The 27670-nt window shown below is 43.2% G+C and overlaps 1 protein-coding gene and 1 long non-coding RNA gene across 3 annotated transcripts in view; one reads left to right on the forward strand and one right to left on the reverse strand.

The window, feature by feature from the left end:
• Positions 1-5517: 5517 nt before the first annotated feature.
• Positions 5518-27586, reverse strand: YWHAB (tyrosine 3-monooxygenase/tryptophan 5-monooxygenase activation protein beta). The gene is made up of 6 exons (XM_084775325.1): positions 27418-27586; positions 12684-12986; positions 10454-10577; positions 8890-9053; positions 7905-8000; positions 5518-7410 (listed from the first exon to the last, which is right to left on the reverse strand). The coding sequence occupies exons 2-6, from the start codon at positions 12981-12983 to the stop codon at positions 7354-7356; spliced, it is 741 nt and encodes a 246-aa protein (XP_084631451.1). The 5' UTR covers positions 12984-12986; positions 27418-27586; the 3' UTR covers positions 5518-7353.
• LOC311593927 overlaps positions 27559-27670 on the forward strand; it is a 49784-nt gene continuing 49672 nt past the window's right edge. For both annotated transcript variants that reach the window (XR_014777869.1, XR_014777870.1), the window contains exon 1: positions 27559-27670. This is a non-coding gene — a long non-coding RNA (uncharacterized lncRNA).

The raw sequence follows: 27670 nt of genomic DNA on the forward strand, positions 1-27670 counted from the left end.
ACATCAGGATCATTCATTTTCTGTGTAAAATGGGGATGACTCTCTCTTGGGAATGACTAAAGAAGATGGCTTTTTCCAGGCTGGAGAGATGGCTCAGTGATTAAGAGCACTGCCTGGGGTTGGAGAGATGCCTCAGAGGTTAAGGGCACTGACTGATCCTCCAGAGGTCTTGAGTTCAATTCCCAGCAACCACAGGGTGGCTCACAATCATCTATAATGTGATCTGATGCTTTCTTCTGGCCTGCAGGTGTACATGCAGCCAGAACACTGTATACATAATAAATAAATAAATCTTGAAAAAAAAAAAAGAGCACTGCCTGCTCTTCCAAAGGACCCAAGTTCAATCCCAGCACCCACATGGCAGCTCACAACTGTCTATAACCCCAACATCTGACACCCTCACATCAATGCACATAACTTAAATAAAAAAATTTTTTAAAAAGATGGCTTTTCCAGTAATAACTAGATATTTCTTACCAAAACGTCCCATTTCAAGTTTTTAAAAGAGTTTTGAGACTGGGAAGTTGGCCCAATGGGTAAAGCGCCGGCAGCAAGCATGAGGACCCAGGATCGGATCCCCAACACTCATCAAAAGCTAAGTATGATGGCGACGGGCTCCTGTGACCCCCTCCGTACCCTGGGGACAGGGAGACAGGTAGATTCCTGGGCTTGCTGGCCAGCTAGTGTAGCCCAAATAGCCAGACTCTTTCGATAAGACTGTCTCAAAAATAGGTAGTAAGCTCTAGACCCCCAGCCTCCACACCTGTACACACAGAAACGTGCACACACAAAAACGTGCACACAGTCATGCCTTGCCTCCAGAAAAACCTTCTCTTGTAACTTCCCAGTCTAGTCTCTCCTTGAGCTCTGACGGTAGAAACCAGACAGCTTTACGCTAGGGGACGGAAGATCGCATGTGGCAGTTTGGGACATGTGGGATGTTACCTAAGAAACCATATGGGGCTCTGCTTCTGTGTTATATATTATTTGTACTTTTTTTGGGGGGGGGTGGGTCAAGACAGGATTTCTCTGTGTGTCACCCTGGCTGTCCTGGACTCACTTTGTGGACCAGGCTGTCTGGCCTCGAACTCACAGCGATATGCCTGCTTCTGCCTCCTGAGTGCTGGGATTAAAGACGGGCACTACCATGCCTGGCATACTTATGTTTTATATATTGATTGCATTTAAATATATATAACTATAGGTTTATATTATGCATATTTAACGTAAATGTATCACATATTTCCACATCTGCTCTTTTCTGCTGCCGGTCAGTTCTCACTAGCTCCCCGTCCCCCTGCCCCCCATCCCATCGGGCTATCTATAGTCCAGTCTCTGAAGACAGCTAAAGGACAAGTTGCAGCCATGTTGCTCTCAACTCAGCCTCCTGGCTACTCTTCTCTCTCCTCTCTCTAGCCCCTTGGTATCTGTGTTCGCTGCATTGCTGCGGCCACCGTTCCTGGCTGGTGAACTTACTTGGGTCACCATCTTGCTTGTACTAGACATCTACAGGTTCGAGTAGCAACCCTTCCAGTCCCTTGTCCGGTTTGACTGTTGCTTCAGTGGCTCAAAAGGATCTCAGCACAGCCTGGATGGCATTGGTGACAGCAACTGCAGACACCATATGGCCTTGTTGCGTATGCCACCTTTGCAGCGCTGGATGCTGGGTCACCCTCATCAGGCCAAGAGAGCTTTCAACTCTATCCTTAGCTGGATAAGTTGCTTTTACTGTTACTGAACTGGAACCAGTCAGTGGGCAGATTGCAGCTGTTGTAGTGTTTTGTCGATGACTGGAAATGGCTGCTCTAATGCTGCACCTACCCTAGATGTCTGTCCCTTTCCATGACAGGGCCAGAACCCTAGTGGGACAGTTTGCACAGGATGGCTCTGCACAGCCCCCAGCTGTAGCCCTCTGTAACTTGCTCAGAAGCTTCTTAGGTTTTTTGGTCCACATGGAATCTTGTCCTTCCCCTTCTTCCTTTCAAAATCAAGTTATAAAGGTAAGAAGGTATGGTACAAAAATACCAACTGCAGAGGACCCAGGTTCAGTTTCCAGCACCCACATGGTAGGTCAAACCCATCTGTACCTCCAGTCCCAGGAGGCACTGATGCCCTCTTCTGCCCCCAGGGACACTGCATGCTCATAATACATACACTTGAAATTAAAAAAAAAAAATAATGAAAATAAAATAAAAATGTGACACTACCCTAGGAGATCCCCAAACATCTATTCTATATTCTTAGGCACAGGCTATTATAGAATTTTAAAACTATCTTTTATTGCTTTATTTTTAAAAATTATGTGCATGTGTTTGTGTGTGGATATCAGCACGAGTGCATACAGCCATGGAGGTCAGAGGTGTTCGTCCCCCGTGTATCTTGGGTTACAGGAGGTTGTGAATCACCAAGCATAGGTTTTGGGAACAAAACCCAGACCCTCTACAAGAGCAGTATGTACTCTTCAACCACTGAGCCATCTCTCTGGTTTCCACTTTTAATTTATTCATTGAAGAGTTCATACATGCATCCAGCGTATTTAAATCATATCCACCGTTGCTCCCCTCTCCAGCTTCCCCGCCATGTTCCCCTCCTGACTTCACGTTTTGTTTTTTTTAAATATAGTTTATTAATTTATTCATATTACAACTCAATTGTCATGTTTTGTTTTTTTAACCCACCGAGTTCAATAGTGCTGTCCATATATGCATGGATGTGGAGCCATCTACTAAAGTGCGGTCAACTCTCCAGGGGCCAAACCCACTAAGAAAACTGACTCTCCTCTCCCACTGGCCATCCGTTGTCAACAGCTCCTCGGCAGGCAGTGCCGGGGCTCAAGCCCCTCCCCATTTATGCTAGACTGTTGACTGTCTTGAACTTGTACACATCTTATCCAGCAACCACAGCTGTTTTGAGTTCATGAGCCAACAGTCATGTCCAGAAAATACCGCAGAATTCTGTCCATAATCTAGTCTTACCCAACCATAAAATTCTTCATGTGTGGACTAGCTTCCCATTTTTTGCTTTGGGCTTTCAAGATGTTTCTAAATCTGTAGAACACCCTGAGGCTAACATTGTATCATCTCTCTAATGAAACCATCTTACAGAGGGCAGGCAGTATACAGCAAGGTCCTGGACTACCATCATGTGACCAAACACATGATGAAAAGAGCCAAACATGGAAGGGCGGGTGCAGGGGGCGGGGGGTGGGGGGGGAACTACCTGTAGCAGGGGAAGTGATCTGTTTCTAAAGCAATGCCCTGCTCAGATGAAGGAAATGTGTGGGTTCTATACAAGACTGTACCTATACTGGACTAGCTGCTCCCCTTCTAAGCATACTCAGGTAAAGGATGCATCTTAGAACACTCAGTTGAAAATGCTGAAACAAAGGACGGGGATGCTCCTGGGTATGCTCAGCTTGCACTCTAAATTAGTTTTAATGAACATCAACACTTGAAGTCACATCAATGCAGGATTATGTACCCAAAGCCTTGTTTGCTGACTAACGATCACAGAGGGGCTGAGGCAGAAACACTCCAAAGGTTCTCCTGCTGAGTAACAGTTGGTCTGGGGATCCAGGAGCAAGGGGAATGGTGATACAGGTATTGGTGACCAATGTCGGGTACAGCATGGATTGGGGCGGTGTTACTCTATTTACCTCTCTGTAATTCAGCCATTCTCCATGAGATATTTGGATCTCTTTGTTCTATCAAACATTTTTCTTGTTAGTTTATTCATTGTGTCTGTGCACACCCATGCATGTATGTATGTGCACAAGGGTATGTATGTAGTGGTCAAAGGACATGTAGGATTAGGTCTCTGCTTCCACCATGTGGGCCTCATATATAACTCAAGTTTTCAGGCCTGGCAAGAGCCCCCACGAGCCCCATAGAGCTGCAGCTTCTTCCCCTCCTCTATGTAGTCCTGGTGCTCATTATGTAGTCTGGAATTTATATAGATCTGCCTTCCTCTGCCTGCCAAGGGCTGGGATTAGAGGTGTGTGACACTGTACCTAGGGTCCATCTGGCTTCTTTACTGGGTTGTTGAAAAGAGGTTGGGGCTAGGTGAATAATCAACCCTTTAAAGATTCTTCATGGTTTCTGCAATTTCGTCACACGCCCCTGGACAGCCCATACTATTTGGTTCTTGTTGCCTGATGCTGGTGGAGGTGGTGGTGGTGGGGTTAAACAACTTTACAGCTTTTACCTTATCTAACCAGGCACGCCTGCTTTAAATTCATACCCAGTAGAAACTTTCCAAAGTGATATGCAGTGTGCCCCAAGCAGCCCATCTATCAGCCGGGGAGAAATGTGTAATAGCATCCCTTGGCAGGTACTTGGCCACCCTGTAAGACAAACTTAGCACCTGCACCATCCCCTCTCTCCATCTCGCTGTTCCCGGCAACGTTCGAGGGTTGCCAAATAACATTTAGCTCCAGTACCTACCACACACAGCCTGTTATTTTGTACACAACGGGGCAGATAAATGTGCACGCCATGGTTCAACCATAAAATTATTTCATTGCTACTTCGTAACTGTTATCTGGCTACTGTAACGTAGATACCTGATGTGTGATCCACAGGCTGAGAACCACTGTTCTCAAGGCTCAAATTCCCTTTTCTCCTTCCAACATGTGGGTCCTGGGAGTGGAACTGAGGGTCCTCTGGCTCAGCAACAGGTACATATTTTGTCTTTCCCCATTCAAGTTCTTCAGAGGCAGACTATTCTGATCACCACTGCCCTGGGAGGGCCCCACTAATGGCCCTGCACGCTGAGTCACGGATCTTCCTCCCAGAAACAAACATAGGTAACATCCAGTCTTCCACTGTAGCTCCTCCTTTATGAAGGGAAATTCTGGGCTGACACTTCAGGCAATCAAGTGCCACTACTGCCTGCCTACAATCCTGACCAGAAAAACGTTGGGGGCTGTTAACAGCTTCTTACCCATCAGCTGCTTGGGGGGATATCACTTAACCTGGAAGACCCTATCACAGAGAAAACAGCCACAACTGCTCCTCTTAGACATCTTGGTCATTTTTTCCTAGGGAGATGTATAGACACATCTATTCACTTCAGACTAAGAGACTAAAGAAAGGATTCTATCTAAGTACAGTTTGGCAAACCAGTTATGTTTTATTGGAGTACTAACAGAGAGGAGCACGGACGGGTTCAAAGGCAGCTACATCACCATCGTCTCCTGAACCACTTAGAAACAGCTGTGCTACCAGTGTTGCCATCTGTGCATGTAATACTGTGAAATATGCCCTGACCCCTCCAAAAGAAAAAAATGGGCCAGTTCTGGTGAGGGCCTTGTACAGGCAATTACAGCTGCTCTGGTTCAGGGCTGCAATAATCAGGTCCCACCTAACAGAGACAGCCATGTAATTCATCTTCACTGATGGTTCTAAAGGATGAAGTAAAACTATTTTTACCTTTTAAAGAAAAAGCCCGAAACAGATGTGATCAGAACAGTCCTGAGAGCGGCAGAGATGGTTGGGGACACATCAATCCACAGGCAGCTAACTGAGAAAATGTTTTATTTCACTTTTGAGTTTTTACATTTTCCTGATTACTCCGTGTAAGGTGAAACTAGAATGTTTAAAAGACATACACAAATCTAGCACATCAATAACTGGGGATTTTCTTTTTCTTTTTGCTATACTATTTTCACAACCACAGGTGTGCTTGCTAGGCAAATATAACCACCACAGAAGCAAACATTAGGCAGAATACTGGTAAGGAAAAAACAAAGCAGAGCTACCAGATATACAGACAGGCTCGGTTCCACACTCGCTACTGCGTTGTCAAGCGCCAAGTATTAACTGCACATTTTTTGTTCAGCTAGAAAGAAGAGGTTTTTTTTTTTAATTTTTTATTTTATTTTTTTTGGTTTTAAATCAGTGCATGAGTTCTTTTCTTATTTCAGCAGATGGACAAACAGATGGACTCTATAGCTACGTGGAATGTCAAGGTAGAGGGGTGATACCGTGAGACTGACAGGCCTGGCTGTTCTTGGTTCTCTCTACTGTAGTGTCCATGCCACTTCCCTGTGTTATAGGGTCTTGTTGAGACGTGTCTGAGAACTAGGCTGGATGAGCACACTGGGAGGATCTGGTGACAGGTACCAACAAGCATTATTAGGGCTGGTTGCGTAGGGACAAACCATCGATACTTAAAATACTTTTTTTTCCCTTTTTTTCGGATTCAGGTGATAGTATGAGGAGCAACTGTGCTGAGAACTGGAGGAAGACAGGGCGATGGTGCTGGGAGGCCTTCTTTCTCAGCACCTTGAAGCAAGGCTTGCTCACCAGGTGCTCCATGCCTCGCCCCTGACCATACAGTATTGACAAATGCTTCCAAAGAAAACCACCCAAGGAAGCAGAAAGCTGTAAATTGAAAGAGGAGAAAACCAAAGCCAACAGTCAGAAAAACAGGGTGGAAAAAATGTTAAATTTCAAAGTTTCCACCCTCCAAGCTTAGGAAGAGCCTCAGGATTGAGTGCTCCTCAGGCAAGAGGCCACCTCCACAGAACATTATTGTTAGAAATTTCCCACAAAACTGGTATGGCCATTCATAGGATGTGCTGCTGTCTTTTTTCTCTCCTTACCTAGGGGGTAACATCCCTGTTTTCACAAGTTGCTATTCAGGAACACACTGTGTAGTAAAGGGGTTTAGTCACACATGTGGTATGAGCACGGGACCGTTTTTTGTGTTGTCACAGCCAAATTATCAGGCAAAGAATTTCACTTTCAGGTTTTGAGTTTCCTCAGAGGACGACACTGCAGTCATTTGTGGTCATGAACTTTTGTGTGGCAACAGCCCAAAATGATCAAGTGTCAATAAGCCCTCAACCACAGGCAGAATTACTCTGAGTTACCAAACTCAAGATGCCGATGGTAAGCATCTCACCCAGAGTCCCAGAATCACAAAGGAATCTCTAGAACTTTCTGTACAAATTTACAACAGGATTGTATCTTCAGGGACTATTTTGATATCAGATTAAACTTTCCAAAAAGTTACACATAATTCAGGTCTATTTTTTCTACCAATAAGAGTTCTGCTAAGTTACAAAACCCCATAATCACAGTGTTCAGTTTGTAAAAATTAAAACACACAGTAATCCTTGTCAATGTTGATCAAAATCAAGACTTCAGAATGCCATGGCATTTAAGGGACCAGTCTGAGTTTCAGATACAAATACCAGCTGTTTATCCCAGGGACCATTTTTGCTAGGCTTAGGCTGTGAAAAATCGAAAGTCAACATTCGATTTTTTTTTTGTTTTTGTTTATCGCACAAAGGGATATAATGTGGAGGATACAAAGTGACACCAAACAGATCACAAAGCACAACAGACATTAGTTCTCGCCCTCTCCAGCATCTCCTTCATCCCCCTGGTTTTCCGACGTCCAAAGCTGCAAGAAAAAAAAAAAAGCAACACAAAGCTATAATAAAACTAAGAGCATTAAAATTTTTCTTTAAAAGGGTGGCCCAGTACTATTATTTAACTACTTAAATCTCCCCCCCTTTAAAACTCAACTACTTAAATTTTTTTCCCGTTGTATTTTACATGTATGGGTGTTGTGCCTGCATATATGTCTGTGTGCCACTTGCATGTCTCGTGTCCAAGGAAGCCATAAGAGGGCACCCCGTCCCCTAGAAGTAGATTTACAGATATGGCTGAGAGCCACTATGTGAGTGCCAGGAGCCTGGGTCTTCTGTAAGAACAGGCTGAGAACCACTGAGCCACGTTTCCAGGCCCCTCTCTCAACTATTCAGAATTTCTTATTACCACAGACAGTGACAGCTGCAGTAAGATACAGGTAACTTAACAATGTAAAACGCTACTTAACAGAGTACACTCCCCCTTAAATCTCGGTGTCAGTGGGTTAGGTAGGTAAACACTTACGGTAAGATTGTCCCTCAGCAGCTGCATGATCAGGGTGCTGTCCTTGTAAGACTCCTCATTCAGAGTATCCAATTCAGCAATTGCTTCATCAAATGCCTACAACAGAGAGTGATTAGCAAAGACCTGGGCGTTCTTTGTATTAGTGCTATCCTTCCTGCTGGTAAAAGGATGGCAAGGACCTGTTCTGCCCTCACCGTCTGCCAGCTGTTTCAAATGTATGATATGGATAAAGCCCCAGCCAGCAATGATAACCCCTAACAACCAATGTTAACTGTTAACCTTAGCACAGTTAGTCTATAAACCCACCCAAGTTTTTAATTATCAAAATGGGTTCTTTGTTTAAACTAATAAAAAGGTCTGCACACAAAGGTCAAAGGGGAGAACAGCAAAGGTAACCCCTCTAAGCTTGATTTGTCTCAGGGTTCAAGTTGCAGAATTCACTTCCGGCACCCTTTCCAAATTAAAGTTTCAAATAGCAGGCTGGGGTGGTGGTGGTGGGACACGCCTTTAGTGCCACCACTCAGGAGGCAGTCAGGTGGATCTCTGTGAGCTCAAGGCCAGCCTGGTTGACAGAGTAAGTCCACGATACCCAAGGCTACACAGAGAAACCCTGTCTTGAAAAACAAAAAAAACCAAAAAACCTCACAAACAAACCCAAATAGCAGTGTGTGAAGGAAAGCAAGTTCAAGGAACACAGGAGGTAATACAGTACAAAGCGTGGGCGCCTGCAGGGTGGCGGCGGCAGTGGCCCATGTCTTGTATCTCAGCATTAGGGAGGCAGAACTCTGTGCGTTCAAGGCCAGCCTCGTCTACAGACTGAGTTTCAGGACAGCCAAGGTTACACAGAGAAACCATGTCTCTTAAAAAGGTCTGAATATATTTCTTAAAATCCCACCCCCTAGAAAATGTTTAAAAGTCTAAGACAGCGAGTACTGCTCATAAATAGAAGGAAGTTGTTGGAACTAGCAAAAGGGCCTTTCCTCACCGTTTTGGCCAAGCTGCAGGCCTTTTCAGGAGAGTTTAGAATCTCATAGTAAAAGACTGAGAAATTCAGTGCCAGGCCAAGTCGAATTGGGTGTGTAGGCTGCATTTCTTTCTTGCTAATTTCAAATGCTTCTTGGTAAGCCTGCTGAGAGTTTGACACGGTGGCTGGAAGGAAGATGCAAATGTTAGCTTCTTGTACCGGCTGCATCACACATTATTAAGTACTTTAGTAAAGGAGGATAAAGCAAATGAGTCATCGAAACAAAGGTCAATGTCTTCACCATTCAACTTAAACATTTGCTAAATGTTTATGCTAAGTACTATATTAAATGCTTTGGAAGAAAATAGACAATTATAATGAAGTCTGTTAAAGCAGCCAAGTACAGACATAGCCTTTCCTAAGAATGAATGTGGATAATATATTCCATTGAAAAATAATGGAGTTTAAGATCAGCATAAACAAATTTGAATTCTCAACTCACTTGGTATGTGGCCTGAAGCAAATAAAAATGTCCATATATGAACTTTTTTTTTTAATTGGAAAAATGGGATACTCCCACCTAAATTCAAAGTGCTAAGAGGATAATGCAAGCCCCATTAGTTGGCACATAGTAAGCAATGAATGAAGCAGCTGCCATCATATCTCAGGAAGCCATGTGGTGAAGGAAATGCATCCCTATGATGGTCTCACACAGTGGTCTCCCTCGTCTGTGAACGCCTGAAGCTATACAGTACTGAAGCCTATCACACATGCTCAGATGACTTACACAGGAAACTAACAGAACAACGTAAGCAATACACCGTCATGTAAGTTTGTATTTTAGAAACCAGCAAGTTACTTTAACACAAGGAGTGGCATACTAGAACAGTCAATCAATAACCAATACAGCCATTGGGTGAGTAAACAGATGACCAGCACATACAGGGCTACTTGGGGCAAAATTTATACTCATTTATATTTGGAATTTTCCATTTAGATTTCAGACTATAGTTGCACTAGCTAAAACTGGGTAAAGCAAAAATCATGGCCAAGGTGAACCACTATATTTTACAGTTTTATTTGTTTAAAAAAAAAAAAAAAGAACTATCAATTCCCAGATAAGCACCCACCAAACACACTGTATACCAAAGTTCTAATACCCTTCACGTCTATCTGTGAGATAAAAAGACTTGTTAACGCCATGTATAACAATGCGGTAGCATCAGAAATTCTCATTATTGTGAGCTTAGTGTCTATAGTAAAACAAAGTAGAAACAGATTTCATTATGGAATATTAGCCCTCCCGCTGACATACATTTATTTATTATGCATATAAACGACTTATTTATTTATTATGTATGTAGTGCTCTGCCTGCACATACACCTGCAGGCCAGAAAAGGGCATCATACCACATTACAAATGGTTGTGAGCCACCATGTGGTTGCTGGGAATTGAACTCAGGACCTCTAGAAGAGCAGTCAGTGCTCTTAACCTCTGAGCCATCTCTCCAGCCCCAATCCCCAACATACATATACATGTGTGTGTATGTATTATGTATCTATATATATTTTAAATGCTACTTACTTTGTTTGTTATCTCCAGATGCAACCTCAGAAAGGTACCTAAAATAGTCCCCTTTCATTTTCAAGTAGAATACCTTGCTTTCTGGCTGTGTGGCATTGGGAATGAGATATTTGTCCAACAGCTCCTAAAAAGTGATTCACATTAAGAATTTTGAATTGCTTGTGAAATGTTAAAATTACATTAAGATTTAAGATATGTACTACCACTGATTTTTCTGAAGACTAAAAACAAAAAGCCCCAAAATGAAGAAAACAAAAAGCCCCACACAATCAACCAAACCAAAGCAAACGCCCCTAAAAGCAACCAATTTTCATCCAAGCTGCTGAACACCGTCTGGCCCTAAGAGCAGATGCTGCACTCATCTCTTCAGCCACTCTTACAGGTTCCTTATAATGCAGCACGACAGTGGAATGTGATGGAAAAAAAGATGGCACACAACTACACTGCTAACTCAAATCTAAATGGAAAAGACTATCAACAAAAGAATCTCACTTTAATATCAAAATAAGTGAAGTAAGTGTGGGTGTGTGCACACAAACACATGGGGAAAGCCTTGAGGACTGACAAAACAGTGCCTCTCTGGGTAATGACATTAGAAGTGACTTTCCTCTGTAACTCTTCTGCTCGTCTCTTAAAACCCCATTTAAACTTGTATTATTTCTCTAATTGTGAGTGCATGGGGAATCTTTCCATTCTGGGAAGAGGGGGGAAAAAAGCAGCAATAGAACAAAACAGCCAAGAACCAAGTTTAAAATTAATCTGACCTGGGAAGAAACCCTTCTTCTGATGTTTACTGTCTGTTTTCACATGACCCTGCAGACACCGCCTTAGGACCCCAGTCCTCAGATTCCTTGGCTATACAATGGGGAAGGGGACCAGCACGGCCACCTTCTAAGGAAGTTATAAGGACAAGCAAGGTAATGTACATCTAGTGCTTAACACGTTGCTTGGTACGTAGTAAGCACTCAAGAGTATAGAACTATTATCAATAACAAATTCCTTTAAACATTTATGCTTACAACAAAAGTAGTTCTGAAGGAGTCCAAGCTTCGTGTACAGAGCAATATTTTCGAAGAGTTGTTTTAGAATGTGGCATCCTGAAAAACTGGTTAAGAGGCAGTAAGTACCATGCTCTTCTTCACATTCTTTCAGATGCTCTTAAAAGCTGGTCTACATTTCAGGAAGTATGGAACTCTCTTGCCTTTGGAATGCATGCCATACTCCATCTGAATACCAGATATACCTAACATTCAGGAATTAGTGCACCATTAACAACCCCCAAACAACCAATAGGCAACATGTTTAGCCATGAAACTCTTATCTTACAACAAGAATCTAAAAAAAAAAAAAAAAAAAAAAAAAAGTGAGGCTCAAAGCAAAGCTCAACAACTATAAAGGATTTCATTAACCAATATCAGAGTATGCAAGAGGCAGCAGTTGTTTTTAAGTGTCGTGCAGACAGAGAAGGGTGTAACTCCTGTGGGTTAAGGGTGAGGAGAGTTGCCTGACAGCTGACAAGCTTTACACTGGTTTTCAAAAGAAGTCAAAGGAAGTGCTTTGGGCAGACAGACAATAGGATAGAGCAGCCCTCACAGCTACTTTTTACCTGATTTCCCCTAGAAAATAAAATTTCCCAGTGGGTTCTAGCTATAAGAGAATTATAATCATGAGGTATTCTGGGATAGGCACCCCTCATCCAACCCCATATGTAGCTAGAAGGATCTACCACCTGGCTGAAGCATACATAAACACAGGAGAAGCCCATGCCACCTTTGATTTGGCCTTGGACTGTTCACTGTACTTGACATATGTGCCTAACCTTCATCAGATGTCTACACTCTGTGAGGGCACAACCAAGGAGAGGCTGGAAGACCTTTACATCTCTTTTCAGAGTTGAATCACTACTGGGGCTACTAGAACAGCCCACTAGTGACAGCATCTTTCTAAATATCCTCATCTGGCCTCAATTTCTAAAGAATAATGGAGGAGTGCTGATGAAATGTTCCTGTTTGTTGCAGGTCTTTTTGAGAGAAGGAAAATACCCCACAAAAGATGAATTGATCAAGAAAGGGTGACAAAAATCACATCATATGCTTTAGAACAAGTTAGATGGTTTTCAACTTGTGTGTACAGTGGAACACCTCTACACTCTCCTAAGCTGTTAGAGAGTTTGCATCTGGATGTTCGTCATGCCTAGAGATGATGTTTACAGTAGAAGCGCCGTTCTCACCAGCACATCGTTGCAGATGTCCTGCAGCTCAGCCTCTATCTTCTCACGGTACTCTTTGCCCATCTGCTGCTTCTTCTCATTTCTCTCTGTTTTCTGTTCGATGCTGGAGATGACACGCCAGGAAGAACGGCGGGCACCTACCACATTCTTGTAGGCAACAGAGAGGAGATTTCTCTCTTCATTGGAGAGTTCATGTCCCTGTTCTGTTACGGCCTTCATGGCTGCAGCCATATCGTCATAGCGCTCAGCTTGCTCAGCAAGTTTGGCTTTCTGTACCAGCTCACTTTTGTCCATGGTCATTCTCTAGAAGAACGGCAAGAGCACAGAGAAAGCAAATGTTAGGCTTCCGATAGTCTCACAAGCGTAGCTCCAAATGCTATCAAGGATGTGGACCATGTATTTAGTATCTACAGAGTCAGGACTGGGCCAAGGCCTTTAAATCATTTTGGTTGGTTGTCACCAACAATCCTACATGGTGCACATATTTCCAATAACCCTTCCACCTTCTTAGAAGATTAAAGGAAAGGAAATGACCACCACAGCAAGTAGAATACAGTAGAGTCAAGGCCTTTAACCCTGCCTGTCTCTTCTAAAGCTTGTTTATTCCACTAGCCTATCCTTCTCCCCAATAAACAGAAAGTGCTTTACAAATACTTGGTTTTAGCCAGGCTTGGTGGTGCACGCCTGTAATCCCAGCACTCGGGAGGCAGAAGCAGGCGGATCAATCACTGTGAGTTCGATGACAGCCTGGTCTACAAGTGAGCCCAGGACAGCCAAGGCTACACAGAGAAACCCTGCCTCGAAACACACACTGTTTTTAAACATTCATTTATGTGTGCATGTATATGGGAGAGTGCATGCATGGACATTGTGTGGGGACAGGAGGACAGCTGTGGGAGCTGCTTCTCTCCTTGCCCCATATGGGTTCCAGGGATTGAACCTGGGTTATCAAGTTTGGCGGCAATCTCCCTTCCTGCTAAGACATCTTGACAGCCCCCCAATGACTTATATTTTGAGTTTATGCTACATACATGTTCTTTAACATTTTACTTTTAAAAAGTGACCTTAGATTGGGGCTGGAGAGATGCCCCAGAGGTTAAGAGTACTGCCTGCTATTCCAAAGGACCTGCAGTTGATTGCCAACACCTGCACAGCAGCTCGTAACTGGTTCCAGGGGATCTGATCACCTCCAACCTACTTCTGGCCTCTGAGGGCTCTAGGCATGCATGTGGTGTACAGACATACATGCAGATACAATAACCACAAACACAAAGCAAATCATTTTTTAAAAAGCAATCTTAGTTCAATACCCTATTAGTACAGAAGACCCTTCACACTGTCCATTTCACAGCACCAAACATCAGCTATGAGTCAGAAAGCAAGTACTTCAGCTAGGTGAAATGTCAGCAGAAATGACAGTTCTCCAAGCCAGGACAGTGAAAGCCCTAGGTGAAGGTCCCCAGGCCCGCTCCCAAGTGACTGTGCTGCACTGGACATGCAGAACAAGGACAAAAAAACAAAAATCAAACCAAACCAAACCAAACAAACAAAAAACCAGAACAGAAACAAAGAGAAGAAAAAATGTCTGGGACTGAAGAGATGGCTCATCAGTTAAGAACACTGGCTGCTTTTCCCCAGGACTTGGATTCAATACCCAGCACCCACAATAGTGGCTTACAACCATCTGTAACTCTAGTTCCAAAGGATATAATGCCCTCTTTTGACCTCTGTGAGCAAGTCATACATGTGTGGCGCACAGACATACGTGCAGGCATGTACACACAACACACACATAACTATATACATAAAAATAAACAAATCCAAAATAACTGTTTCAAGATTCTTTGACATTGTTACAGAGTTCTTGGAGACTAAAAATCATGTTACTGGGGGCTGGAGAAATGGCTCAGCAGTTAAGAGCACTGTTTGTTCTTCCAGAGGTCCAGAGTTCAATTCCCAGCAACCACATGATGGCTCACAACCGTCTATAATGTGATCTGATGCCCTCCTCTGGTGTGAGGGCTTACATGCAAGGAGAACATTGTATATGTTAATAAATAAATCTTAAAAAAAAAAAGAAAGAAAGAAAGAAAGAAAAGAAAATGTGTTTTTAAAAAAAGCATGTTACCTTAGACTAAATTATGCCTTTAAAAAGAAAACTGGTATTTCTAAAACTTTCAATTATGTATATACAAAGAAACAAGAAAACATATTAACTAAAGGTCCTGATGCCCACTATTTATGCAACTCAAAACTTATATAACATGGAACTTGGAGCAGCTAGGCCAATTTCAACAGGAAATGAATTACACAACATTTAGTAGTTTGGAGAAAGCCTCGGAAAAGGGGAAAATGAAGCAGTCCCTTTTTCTCCGCCTACAGTAACACCCACCTGCACTTCAGGTCAGCACTTGCCTCACATCTCTGTTATCAGACTCATCATCTGAATCCCCAACAGAGACACTTCCTGATTAGAACTTCACAGTCCCTTCCAATCCACCATGGAGACAGTGAAAAAGAGGAGCAGCAGACAGCAAACCGCTCTTCTCACAACACAGGCTCCATCAGAACAGCTGTCTTCATACAAGCCTGCTTTTCTGTCTTGACTCAGCAGGCCATGGCTCTTCTTCACATGACCCCTGTATGGACCTTCCCATGAAGCCGCAACTGTTACTAGCCTCATGTGGCTATCCACTAGAAAATGTGACTAGTGCCACCTTTTGAAAAATTTAAAAGATGCTCATTTTGCTTGTCTTTTGGTTGTGGTACCTCTCTTTTTAAATCTGGCTGGCTTGAACTCAGCATCTCATATATGTAACATTTTAGCATTATGCAACAGCTCTAGACTTTGTCTTCTTTTTTAAAAAGTTTGGCGCACGCCTTTAATCTCAGCACTCAGGAGGCAGAGGCAGGTGGATTTCTGTGAGTTCGAGGCCAGCCTGGTCTACAAAACAAGCCTAGGACAGCCAAGGCTATACAGAGAAACCCTGTCTTGAAAAACCAAAAAAAAAAAAAGGAAAAGAAAAAAGGTTGATATTCTATATCTAATATGAAAACATTTCTGGAAAGACTTTGGTCTATAATCATTTGCATATGCCCCACGTTCCTTCCACGCCCACACATAAATTCTCTCCTTCCTCAAATATAATAATCCAAACTCCCGTCCTCAAACGCATGCTTCCTCATTCCTAGGATTTACTACTACTTTAGTCTACCGTCACCTTTACTCAATAATCTCTTGGACTCCCCTTTGGGCCAGTCCATCATTTGAATCTAAACCCTACTGGCTTGCTTTCAGCGTCTTTCAGGACACGGCCTGTGAGGTTTTCTGACCCATTGAACAGGTGCCTTTTCTCAGGTACACACACATTCCCACATGCCCTACTCACACCTTGCTCAAACATGCAGGTCTCTTCATCTAGAATGCTCTCCTAGATATTTCACTTCTTGTCTATGCAAATTCTATTCACCTGTCTAGGGCTACCCAACGCATGCTGAGCTGTGATACAGGACTCAACACACAAGAACCTGGACCACAGTCTACAGCTTCTTTCCACTGGTCTATGGTAGATGGAGAAGCCTATACCACTTGGTTTCCTACATATTATTTTCCAAGGAAGGATTCACATGTAATGCCTGGAACTGCTCAGCTAGACATCTGTTAAGCTTTAGAACACGCGTGGCTGGGAGAACAAAGAACACTCAGAAAGGCAACAGCACCATGTGTCAAAGCAGTCTGCCACTACACAGAAAAGGGTGCTGTTGATCCCAAGTCTTTCAGTTTATGAATGCAGACAACAGCACCTCCCTGAGCAGAGTTGCTGTGGACACCAGGAACAGGGCATTAAAGAACAACAGATATAAAATCTTTCCTAAAAGTAGACACTGCATAAACAAAGCTGAAGACCACTAGTTCTCCCAAGTGCCTATATATCATTGTTCTAACCCAAAGTGTGAGCTTTTTAAAACTTAAAAAAATATATATATATATGCAATTTCAAAAATGTGAATTCAGTGGAGGGACACCTATTTTATATGTGCAAGGCCTTGGGTTCACTCGAATCCAAGGTATCAAAAACAACCATCAAAAAACCAGGAAGGAGAAGTGAGTCAGGATTGATCTTTGCACAGAAGTAGTTATATGTTAACATGAGACTCATCCTCTCAGTGAGCTCAAAATGTATGTTAACTGTGACCATTTCAGCACTTGCTAGTCAGATTTTTTTGGAGTTAATATGCAGCTTATCAGAAGGGCATGCATTTCTGAAACTTTGAGGGTCCCATCAAGAACATTTTTGCTAAACAGCCTTTATTTGTTTTCTACCACCCGGGCAGATGAACTCCTTAGAGGCCATAGTCTAGTCTGGCAGTGAGCCAGAGGGAAGGGACTGACATGTTTGAGAACAAGAGTTCTCATGCACACCCACATGGTAATGATGGGTATCAATCTGTATGTTTTAAGACCCTGGAAGCAGCAAGTCACAGACCTGAGAGGCATTTGCTAATAAATGCAACAAATACTTAGTGAAATACTAGAAACAACTCAAACACCCAACAGTGGAGAGTTGGTTAGTTAAAAAGAAAAAAAAAAGTCAAGACAGTAAAAACTGCAAGACCCTCAAAAGGAGGCTGCACAAAAAAGATACATTTCACACGTACAGGGCTATGCATGAAGGGATACACAGTTCTTTCCTAAAATGTTCCTAAAGAGCACATAAACATAATTAGGGAAATCAACACAAACTGCTAAGGGTAGTAATCTCACTGTTACCTCTGGGTGGTAATATTTTCACAATCGTTATTTTTAAAATTGACTTTTCTTCTTTTGGAGACATGGTCTCACTATGTAGTCCAGGCTGGTCTGGAACTCATGTGTCTCAGCCTCCTAAATGTTCCAGTTACAGATGTGTGCCAGCATACCTGACTATCCACTACTTTTAAAGGCATTTTATCCCATGTCTGGGTCACAACACAGAGCAGACAAATGACAGGGCTGGGCTGAGTCCTCATGCCCATTTCCTAATGCTGAGGCATGTAAGTGTGGGTCTACTTTCTACACAGCCAGTATAAGAACACAGCCTGTAATAAGCACTACAAGGATTGACTATTTTGTTTCGTAATAAAAAAAGCTTTTTAAAAAATAAGCCACTGGAGGAGGTGGTGGTAAAGCAGATGGCCTAGTGCACTTCCTGCTCTTCAGAGGGCCCAACCAGGTTTGGTTACCCATATCCGGAGGCTCCCAATTGCTTTGAACTTTGACTACAGGGGATTAGACACTGGCTTTTAACCTCTGCAGGCGAGTCCCTCCCACTCTGTAATTTTCTGAGGAAGAAGCAGTACTGAGGAACCCACCACAGACTTGGCACACTGAGTAAGTGCTTTACCACTGGGCTACACGTGCAGCCCCTGTTGATGCTCTGAGACAGGCTCTCTCACCATGTAACGCTAGGGTAGCCTGGAACGCTACATCCTCCTGCCTGTCTCCCCAGTGCCGAGGCCACAAAAATATGTCAAAAATTCAATCCTAAAAGTGACTACAAATGAAGAGCCATTTCAATCAAACAATGCTCTAAGAGTCCGTGTGAGCCAAGCTCACTTCTCTGGCAAATGCTTTGTGTAAGAGACATTTTCTAGTTAGAGGTCAGTCAAAGTTTGGAGAAGTCATTTCAGAGTGGCCAAACTAGCAGAAGATCACTGCTACTCATCTATATGATGTTTAAAAGTGTTATTCCAAAGAAAGAAAAATTGAAAATAATAACTTTGGCTTTTAGAACCATTAACTATATTCTCAAGGAAAAGAACACTTCCAGTTGTAAATGAGAAAGCTTGAGTATAATATCTTGTTAAAATTTAAAAATTAAGAGTCAGGCGTGGTGGCGCATGCCTTTAATCCCTTAGGAGGCAGAGGCAGGTGGGTCGCTATGAGTTCGAGGCCTGGTCTACAAAGCTCCAGGACAGCCAAGGCTACACAAGAGAAACCCTGTCTCAGAAAAAAAAAAAAAAATTAAAATTAGGATTCCACTATCTACTACACGTTATAGAAAACATGACACCCTTTTCAGGAAAGTCCTACATAGAACCAACAGGAAACTATATAACGCAATTAAGTGATTCCCCCACATTATAATAACCCTTTCTGCAGTGTTAAAAGTAGGCATTAACAGCAGTCAAATAAGATAACACACCAAATGCTTAGTGCTCAAAGGTTCATTGGCAAGTAATCCTGACTCTTATCGTTCTTGACAAATGAAATGCTTACAATATAGTGTTGAAACAACTGCAGAAATGACCAGTATGTTCAAGAATTCTTTGGATTATTCACTTGGAGGAGCTGAAAAGAACTACCAGCAATGTGCTGCCACCCCCGCCCCCCACTCAAGCTAAAACTATGATCGAAACACAAGAGGGCAGCACATATTTAAAGTTACCCTGAGTTCCTTGGGAAAGCAATCAACTATACTTAGACAGAAGAGGTTAAAGGGATATATTCAGGGGCTGGAGTGAGGACTCAGCAGTTAAAAGCAGATAATACTCCTACAAGGAACAGTGTCTGATGTCCAGAACCCGGAGCTCACAGAAACCTGCATGTTAGTCCAACTACAGGGAACCTGATACCTCTGGACAGGAACAGACACACAGGCACACACATGTACGTATGTTTTAAAAAACTTTTTATGAAATGGTAGGAGAGAAATAAAGGAGCTACACTGGTAGAAAAACAAGTCCAGGCTGAGAAGTGTGAATGGTGGGGGCTGACCACATTCACGAATGCACCATTCCAGCCAGTACATCCCAGCATCAAAAGCAGATTCCAGCTGAAGGAGAGGAAGTGTGCCAGGCTACCTACCTTCAACGTGAAGTCAGTGGGACCAGCTGGTTGGTGGGTGTCATCCTGAGCAAGTGAGGCACTCCTGGCTCTCAAAGAAAACTACTCACTGAGAAACACCTACTCTAAAAATGTCTGTGTGCCATTCCACGCACAAAATGTAGTCTTGTAAATTTTTAATTTCATTCAAACATGTGCAGGTTCTTTGCTGGAAACAGAAACAGTGTCTCTGAAATACAATAGCTCTATGTCCAGCAAACACTAAATTGAGAAGTAAAAGCAAAAACCCTTTCCTTCCTGCACAGCGGCTGTAGAATTCTGCTGTTTGTTTTGAGATGGTAGCATGTAGCCCAGGCTGGCCTTAAACTGCCTATAAAGCTAAGGATGGCTTTGAATTGAACTCCTAATCCTCCTGTTTCCTACTGCTGCGATTTCAGGCATGCACAGCCCCCATCTTTCACATCAGTTTTCAAGTATCATTATTAATTATGCCAGATGAACCAACATGTAACTTAAAAACACCAGTATTATGTGGTCTGTCCCAGGTGTGAATAAATAGCACACACCATAATAAGTTGATCTGCTGGCTATAAGTGATCAATCCAAAGACATGGTAACTCTGATTCATAAAGGCAGCCCAACTGACTGGACCTATGAACAGATTACAATAAAGCCACTCAACCCAACTTATCTCACTATAGGGACCTGCACGTCCATCCTCAGCGCTGCAGTTGTTACAAAACCTGGGAAACGGCCAGCCTAGGTGTCCATCAACCGAGCATTTATAGAGGAAGTGAACTGTACTCTGTTGTAAAGAAAAAAAACTTCAAAATTCACATGAAAATGGATGAAAGTGGAAAATGGTATACTAAGTGAGGTAATCCAAGCGCAGACATTAGCTTTGGGTTTTGTATTTTGTGTGTTTAAGTATCTGTAGAGGTCAGAAAGCTTAGAAAGGACCCATGAGAGCGGGAGGGAAAGAGACCTTAAAGGAGGAAATGAAAATAAAGGCCAACTGAGGGAACTGTAAACTGAGTAAGGCTTTTCTTCTTCTAAACTGCTTTTGTCATGTATAATTTATCACAGCAACAGAAACTAGAAGAGGAGTAACCAACCACTTTGGGATTAAAGCTGAGGCCCATGCTGAAGGAAGGAGTTTATGTCAGGGGACTGCAAACCTGGTCAAAAGCCCACTGCTAAGGAGGCTCTAGGCCTGGGGGGGGGGGGGTTGTGCTGCTGTTTTATTAAGCACACACGTCATCAAACCTCCTCCTAAATCTCTATGCGCATACCAATAGACTAGTATTCATCTCAACCTTGGTCAGAGATGCTTCTTTTGCAGTGGGTAGGGGTTAATGCAGGCTCACAGGTGGTCAAAGTGCTGAAAATAAGTGATATTGCCTGACTGGGCCATTCCCCCACCCCCAAAGCCCAGGGAACACTGAAGATGGACCTAAGGAATTTAAGAGCCAGAACGCTGTCTTCTAGATATGATGTGGCTGTTGGGGTTGCACTCATGACTCAGCCGTGGTTACCTACACAATACGGAACAGACTAACATTTTAGCATGGATGGGGAAGGGCAAGTGAGGCCCCACCTCTAGCTGAGGGGTTACTGGTAGTGAGTAGCTGTTGGCTAGGGGCATTCATTTTGCTTCAGGGATGCAGCCACTGGTTAAGACATCTATGGTCCAGTACATAACACACATCCATGGGGAGGGGATCGCCTTAGAAGGAGAATAGTATGATACCTGAAGAACTTTGCACTTCTTCAAGCAGCTGGCTTGCACACTGAGAACTCAGGAACCGCCCCCCACCCCACCCCCAGCAGGATTTCTCTGTGTAGCCCTGACTTTCTTGGAACTCACACTGCAGACCAGAGAACTACCTGACTCTGCCTCCTGAGTGCTGGGATTAAAGGCACGCGCCACCACTGCCCAGCTAGAGAACTCAGAAACTCTGTAGCCTCCGGTAGTCATTTGTAAATTTTAACTGTTTAAAAATAGATAACTCCACCTCCATTTAACTAGATTTGAAAGCACATGGATGCAAACATGTTCCAAGTACTGAAGGCCTATTTCATGCTCCAATACCTATGCTTCTAAAGTTATCTGTGGGAATCAGCGACAATAAACAGTATTGCTTGTTGCCAAAATAATTTTAAAGTGATAAATCATCTATGATCATACTACCCTATTACACCCAATCATTTAAAAGGAGTACATCTAATTAATAATGCCATATGGTTACTGTAAGCACTTCAGTCAACAGCACTTACAACATAATACGCACCTCATCTTTTAAAAATCTACCTTGTTCTCTTTATGGAGCTGAAGAATAGCACATGCTAATTACATATGCTTATCTCTAGAGTTTCACTCTCAGAGTTTACTGTAAACACTTTTTTGGTACTAACAGTGGGCAGTAAGCTTAAGTTAGGAATCCATACTATATCCTTTGGATACCAAGAAGTGTCATGCCCACCAAACTGAATTTCAAGCCACTTGATCACTGATGCATTTTAAAAAACCAAACAAGTTGTTATTCCCTATGTAGACAGATGCACATAGGCCATATTAGACCTATAATATACAAACTGTATACAGTTTCTTAGACTGCGTTCTTTTTGGTTGGTGTTGATCTCACTATATAACTTAAGTTGGCTAGAAACTCACTATGTAGCTTAGCCTGGCCTCAAACTCTTGGCAATTCTCTCCTGTCTCAGCCTCTTAAATGCTGGGGTTATAAGGTGTGAGCCATCACATTCAGCCGGACGTTTCAAACACTATCTTAGCTCAAATAAGGACGTAGCACTAGGCATTTTGATTACTGTATTTTCAGCTACCAATCATACTTAGAGATTCAAACTGGAATCCAACAAATCCCTAAAATATTTTCAAACCATATCCTCATACAAAAGTATCATGTACTCAGAACAGCTAAAAGACAAAGTAACAACACTATCATGTATGACCTGCTGAAATGGTCAAAGCACTTAGAAGTTTTTATCAATTCATATAATATGAGATACCTATGAGATAGGTGGCATCATCGCCTTTTACATATGTAAAGAATAATTTACTTAGGGCCACACAGCAAACAATCTACAGCAAAGCTGGGATCTATCTCAATACTGTGTGTGTGTAGACCACAGATCAACTTTTGAGTGTCATTCTTCAGGTGCTGTCCTGGGGGGCGGGGGTGGGGGAGGAAGGAGGGGCGGCTCTGGGGGAGTGCTTTGTTTTTATTTTATTTTATTTGAGACCACCCACAGCTATCCAGGTATTCTACAGGATTATATGTGCACATCACATCTAGTTTTTTTTTCATGTGGGTGCTGGGGATAAAACACAGGTCCTTGGGGCCGGGCGTGGTGGCGTATGCCTTTAATCCCAGCTGTGCGTTCGAGGTCATTCTGGTTTACAAAGTGAGTCCAGGACAGCCAAGGCTACACAGAGAAAAAACAAAACAAAACAAAACATAGGTCCTTATGCTTGCATAAAAAGTGTTTTACCACCGAAGCTATTTCCCAAGCCCACAATATTAATTTAAAAAGTTGGCATTTATTTATTTTGGTATACATGGAAGTCAGAAGACAACCGAGGTAGTTGGCTCTCTCCGTCACCATGCGGAGAACAGGAATTGAACTTAGGATATCATGTTTGGTGACAAGCGCCTTTAGCAGCTAAACCATTTCACCAGCTCTTCAACATTAATTCTAAAGTTAATATTCTTTTCCCAATTTAGCAATTGTTTTAAGATCAGCCATTATTCCCAATACTTAAAGTACTACTGTTAATTGTTTTGAAGAACCATGTAAGGTTATTACAGTAGTTATAGTACACTCAAAAAGCTCATCAAACAGGCTTTAGTCTAAGACTTTCCCCATGAGGACAAACAATAACAGACCAGGCTCATATCTACTTTAATTTGGCTTTTCATCTGTCAAGGCCATTCAGAAATAGCTCTTCTAGTTGAGTCTTTTAAGGAAAACAATGAAATAAACCAGAACAGGAAAACTTACATAATCAAATGGCCAGAACTTGAAGGAAAAAGTTTACCTACAATTTGCCAGAGCAGCTCGCTTCTTTGAGACCATCGCACACTTTCATCTCATTACAGTATTAGAAACATGTAACTCTCAAAAACAGCCTCTAAATTGCCTTTAGCAGATATATCAGAGAACAGAGAGCACTTTAAATCCATCTCTTCCTTTAACATTCTCCTTAGGAAAATCCCCTTCCAGTCCAGCTCCAACTGTTTCTCATTATAAAATGCAGATCTACGAGGATCCTATTCATGTAGTGAAGATAGATCTAAAGTTAAAAAGTTATTATGTAACTATATTCTCCTGGCCCCTAACTAGTGTGAATGTTCATCTCCTTAGGTAAATGTATAAACCAAGGCTTTTTTTTTTTTTAGTCAGAGTCTCACTATGTAGCTGGAACTCACTATGAAGACTGCTGGCCTGAAACTGAAAAGGATCAGGCTGCCTCTGCCTCCCAAGTGCTGGGATTAAAGGCGTGCAGTCATGCCCAGCCAACCAAGGATCTTTTAAACATCAGCTTACAATGGAGTTATGGTTCCTAGGGTCCCTCATTCACACAACTGCTTTTGCCTGATGCAACTGACAGAGCAGGGAGCACAATTTTGCAGGCTGTAGTAACCTAGATGTTTCTCTCTACTCATGGAGGGAAGAGAGCTCCCTCTTTTCCTTCTCCCATACAAAACTAAAACCCCAAATACTACAAGGTATTATGGTAAGCAACAATAGTTGATGGTTACACTAAAGTCTAGGATGGTCTTCTGCAGAGTGCCTGATAGATTCCCCATAGTATAAAGCAAGTGCTGGAAAAGGTGGCCTTTTCAGCAGCTCTCATCTGATGTGTCCCAGCAGTATCACCCTACAGATGAACAGCTATGCACTCATCTTTAGGAACAGCTGAAGTCCAGTTCACACATTACACATTACTAAGGTGCATGTAGAAAAAGGTAACATGGTCGTGGAATACAAGTTGTTCTACATCAAGTTACATCTGTCACTCTTCAGTCAAACGACCCGGGTGTGGCTCCTGATTTTACCATTTAATTCTGTGTTACATATATGTGTATCTTTGGGAAAATTCTAATTTCTGCCCTCAGTTTCCTCATCTGTACAATGAGGCTAACAGTGCTTACCTTTCATTGAATGAAGACTGAATTAATGCTTCAAGCACTTACAAGGAAGTACATGCAAAGCGCTACAAGCCTTGACTAGGGTGATCATGAACGATTTTCGTGGATGATACCTCAATAGCTGATGATTAAGTCACAGTGGGTAGATTCTGTATGTTTCTATGCTATAGCATATATGCTATTGATAATCTAAATGTGGGCTCATCATGTATATGCATAGCAAAAAACAAGATAAAGGCCATCCATGAAAACTAAGGTACAGATAGGTGGAAGCTGCAGGTTCAGTTGTGCTATGCACTGCACTCTGACTATACATAGCACTGGACATACATAACGTAGTACGTATTTCTCAGTGGGCTAAAAGAAATGACTTGACACCACAAAGAAATCCTGTTTGAGGAGACAGGCTATTTAAGCATTACACAATGTATACTTATATTTAAACATCATGGGGGTATGGTACAAATGTCAACTTTCTTTTTTTTTTTTTTTAGTAACTTTATTTGTATTAAGAAAATCTACATCCCAGATGTTTAATTCGGTCTGCCACCACACATCAAAAGTTGTATTACTAGCCCAGCATGGAGGTGGCACTCCTGTAATTTCAGCACCCAAGAGGCAGAGGGGAGAAGACTGAGGCAATGAGTCTGAGACTAGGCTGAACTACACAGCAAAAAGAGGGGGAAGAGGGAACTCGGTGATCATTTACACAGTCCAGATGAGAAAAATTGGATTTGCTATATGTAAAGTTATGTAATGTGTCACTATGCATAGCAAGTAGAAAAAATAAGATTGTATCTTATCAGAAAAACAAAGAAACAAGTCAAGCAGTAAAACACAACAAAACCAAAGGCTTGTACTTAATTCAGTTTACAAAAGGTTTCAGACAACTATGGAGACAGGGAAGATAAGAACCAGAGATGAATAGCCTCCGAAGATCACAGCTGGAAAATAATACAGGGAGGAACTGAATCAAATTTACCTAACTTCAGCGCTGTTCTGAGACCCACAGCCAAATGGGAAAAGAAAGCACTTTTTACAGCAGCCCAAATCTCTGGAGACTCTGCCTAGGGAACCAGCATCCAGGGAATGTGCTCGGCCTGGTTTCCTGCAGGCGGCCTCCCTGATCCATACAGCTCCAAGTCTAAAATGGCTTCAACGTAACACAAGCACTGCATGATGGGAAAAGGAAGATAACAGGGTAGGAGCCATACTCCAGGGGCTGACAGTCCATAAATACTTGCCACAGATGAAAGGGGATATTCAATCTGAAAGTAGGTATGTGGTTTAGGCCAAATCACCTCATTTCTTATAGAGACTTCATCTGTAAGATGGATAAATGGTTTCTTAAACTGTTTGAAGGCAGAGGCTAAGAAAATAATTTAGCAGTTGGTACCGGATTTTCAGCCTTTCCATTCCTAAGGTCATGACTAAAATTCTTACTTGGGTGGGATATAAAAAACAACAACAACAAAAAAACAAAGCAACGACAAAAAACCCCAATATTCTCCAGCTAAGGATATAGATCTTAAGGGAGAAAAAGCCGTGGGCAACCTCCCCAAAATGGGATGTGCTGGAGGCAGTCAAGAAATCCATCAAGAACCAAGTAATATGTGTATAAATTCTCAGCAGCTAAATGTAAAATGCTGAGTAACCACGTGCTCAGTCCTATACGCTGTATGTATGTGTGGTTTCACAGGAACACCTGAGATACAGTGAGAAATGTAATTTTCATATTCTCTTAAGTGCTGCACCTTTCTGCACCAGCTCCCGTGATTTTACACGGGATTCGTAACATCTTGCCGGATTCCACCTCCCACATCAGGCAAGTAAAATCAAGAATTGAATGCTATCTGGTCTCACCAGAGAGACTGTACAAAAAGGCAAGGGCAAGAGACACGCATTTTAACTGAGGTGGCAAATCCTCACCAACGCTGCCACCTTTGGAATCCTCAATGCACGCGAGTTCTCCATTTGCAATGAACCCAGATGCGCTCATCTTGCAAAGAAAAGGGTCCTCGCCTACTCCCTCCCCACCAACAGTGAGGTTACCAGACAAAATGCAAACGGTTAAAAAAAAAATCCACAAAAAAATGTACGGATGAATTTGGGGCGCAGACACACGAGATTCTGGCAGTAAATGACGACAAATATCATGAGAAAAAGACTCAATTCTCAGTCTGATCTTCCCCCCCACCCCATTGGGAATCCGGTCTGAGCCAGGAAACGGTTCAGACAAACCCATTTCTTAATTCAACCCTCAACCCTGCTGTCAGGGAATCTCGGGTGCAGCCGAGTTTTCCACACCAGCGATGATGAAACAGCTTTACTGCAAAGTGGGAGAGGGATTCACCCCAGCTGTCGCCAAGGTTAAACCCTTACTCATCCAGGGGAGTGCGGCAGGGGCGTCGCGGCTCGGGGAACTCGCCCGCTTTCGACTACATTTCAATTTTTTGTAAGCCACAAAGAATGAACGAGGGTGACAGGGTCCCAGGGATGGCTCCGGGCCCAAAGGGAGCAGGCAGAGGCGGTGCCCAAGGGAGTCCGCGACCCAGGCGTCCCTAGCCGCGCAGGCCCGGCCGCACCCCGTACGGCACGGCGAGGGAGAAGCCCGGGCTTCCCGCGGAGGCGCAGGCCCGGCCGGAAGCGGGGAGGGGCGGCGGCGAGACGGGCCGCAGCCGCCGCCCGAGAAGGGGCTTCGCGCTGGGGCCCCTGGGAGCCGCGCCGCACTCACCGCGGAGGGCTGTAGGGAGCAAAGGCGCTTCCAGGAAGCTCGGAGGGAGGCGACTGCGTCCTTCCCAGGGTCACTCCTCAGGCGGTGGTGGCGGCAGCGGCGACCGTAGCTGCACTGGTGGCGGCGGCGGCGGCGGCTACCCGGCTCCGGAATCGGCGGCGGCGGCGGCGGTGGCGGCAGCTGCACTTCCGCTCTGGCCACCACTTCCGCTCTAGCCCAAGTCCCGCCCCACCCTGAGTCGACTCCTCATTGG

Source organism: Acomys minous (genome assembly GCF_964271855.1).
Source record: "Acomys minous genome assembly, chromosome: 3".
NCBI lineage: Eukaryota > Metazoa > Chordata > Mammalia > Rodentia > Muridae > Acomys > Acomys minous.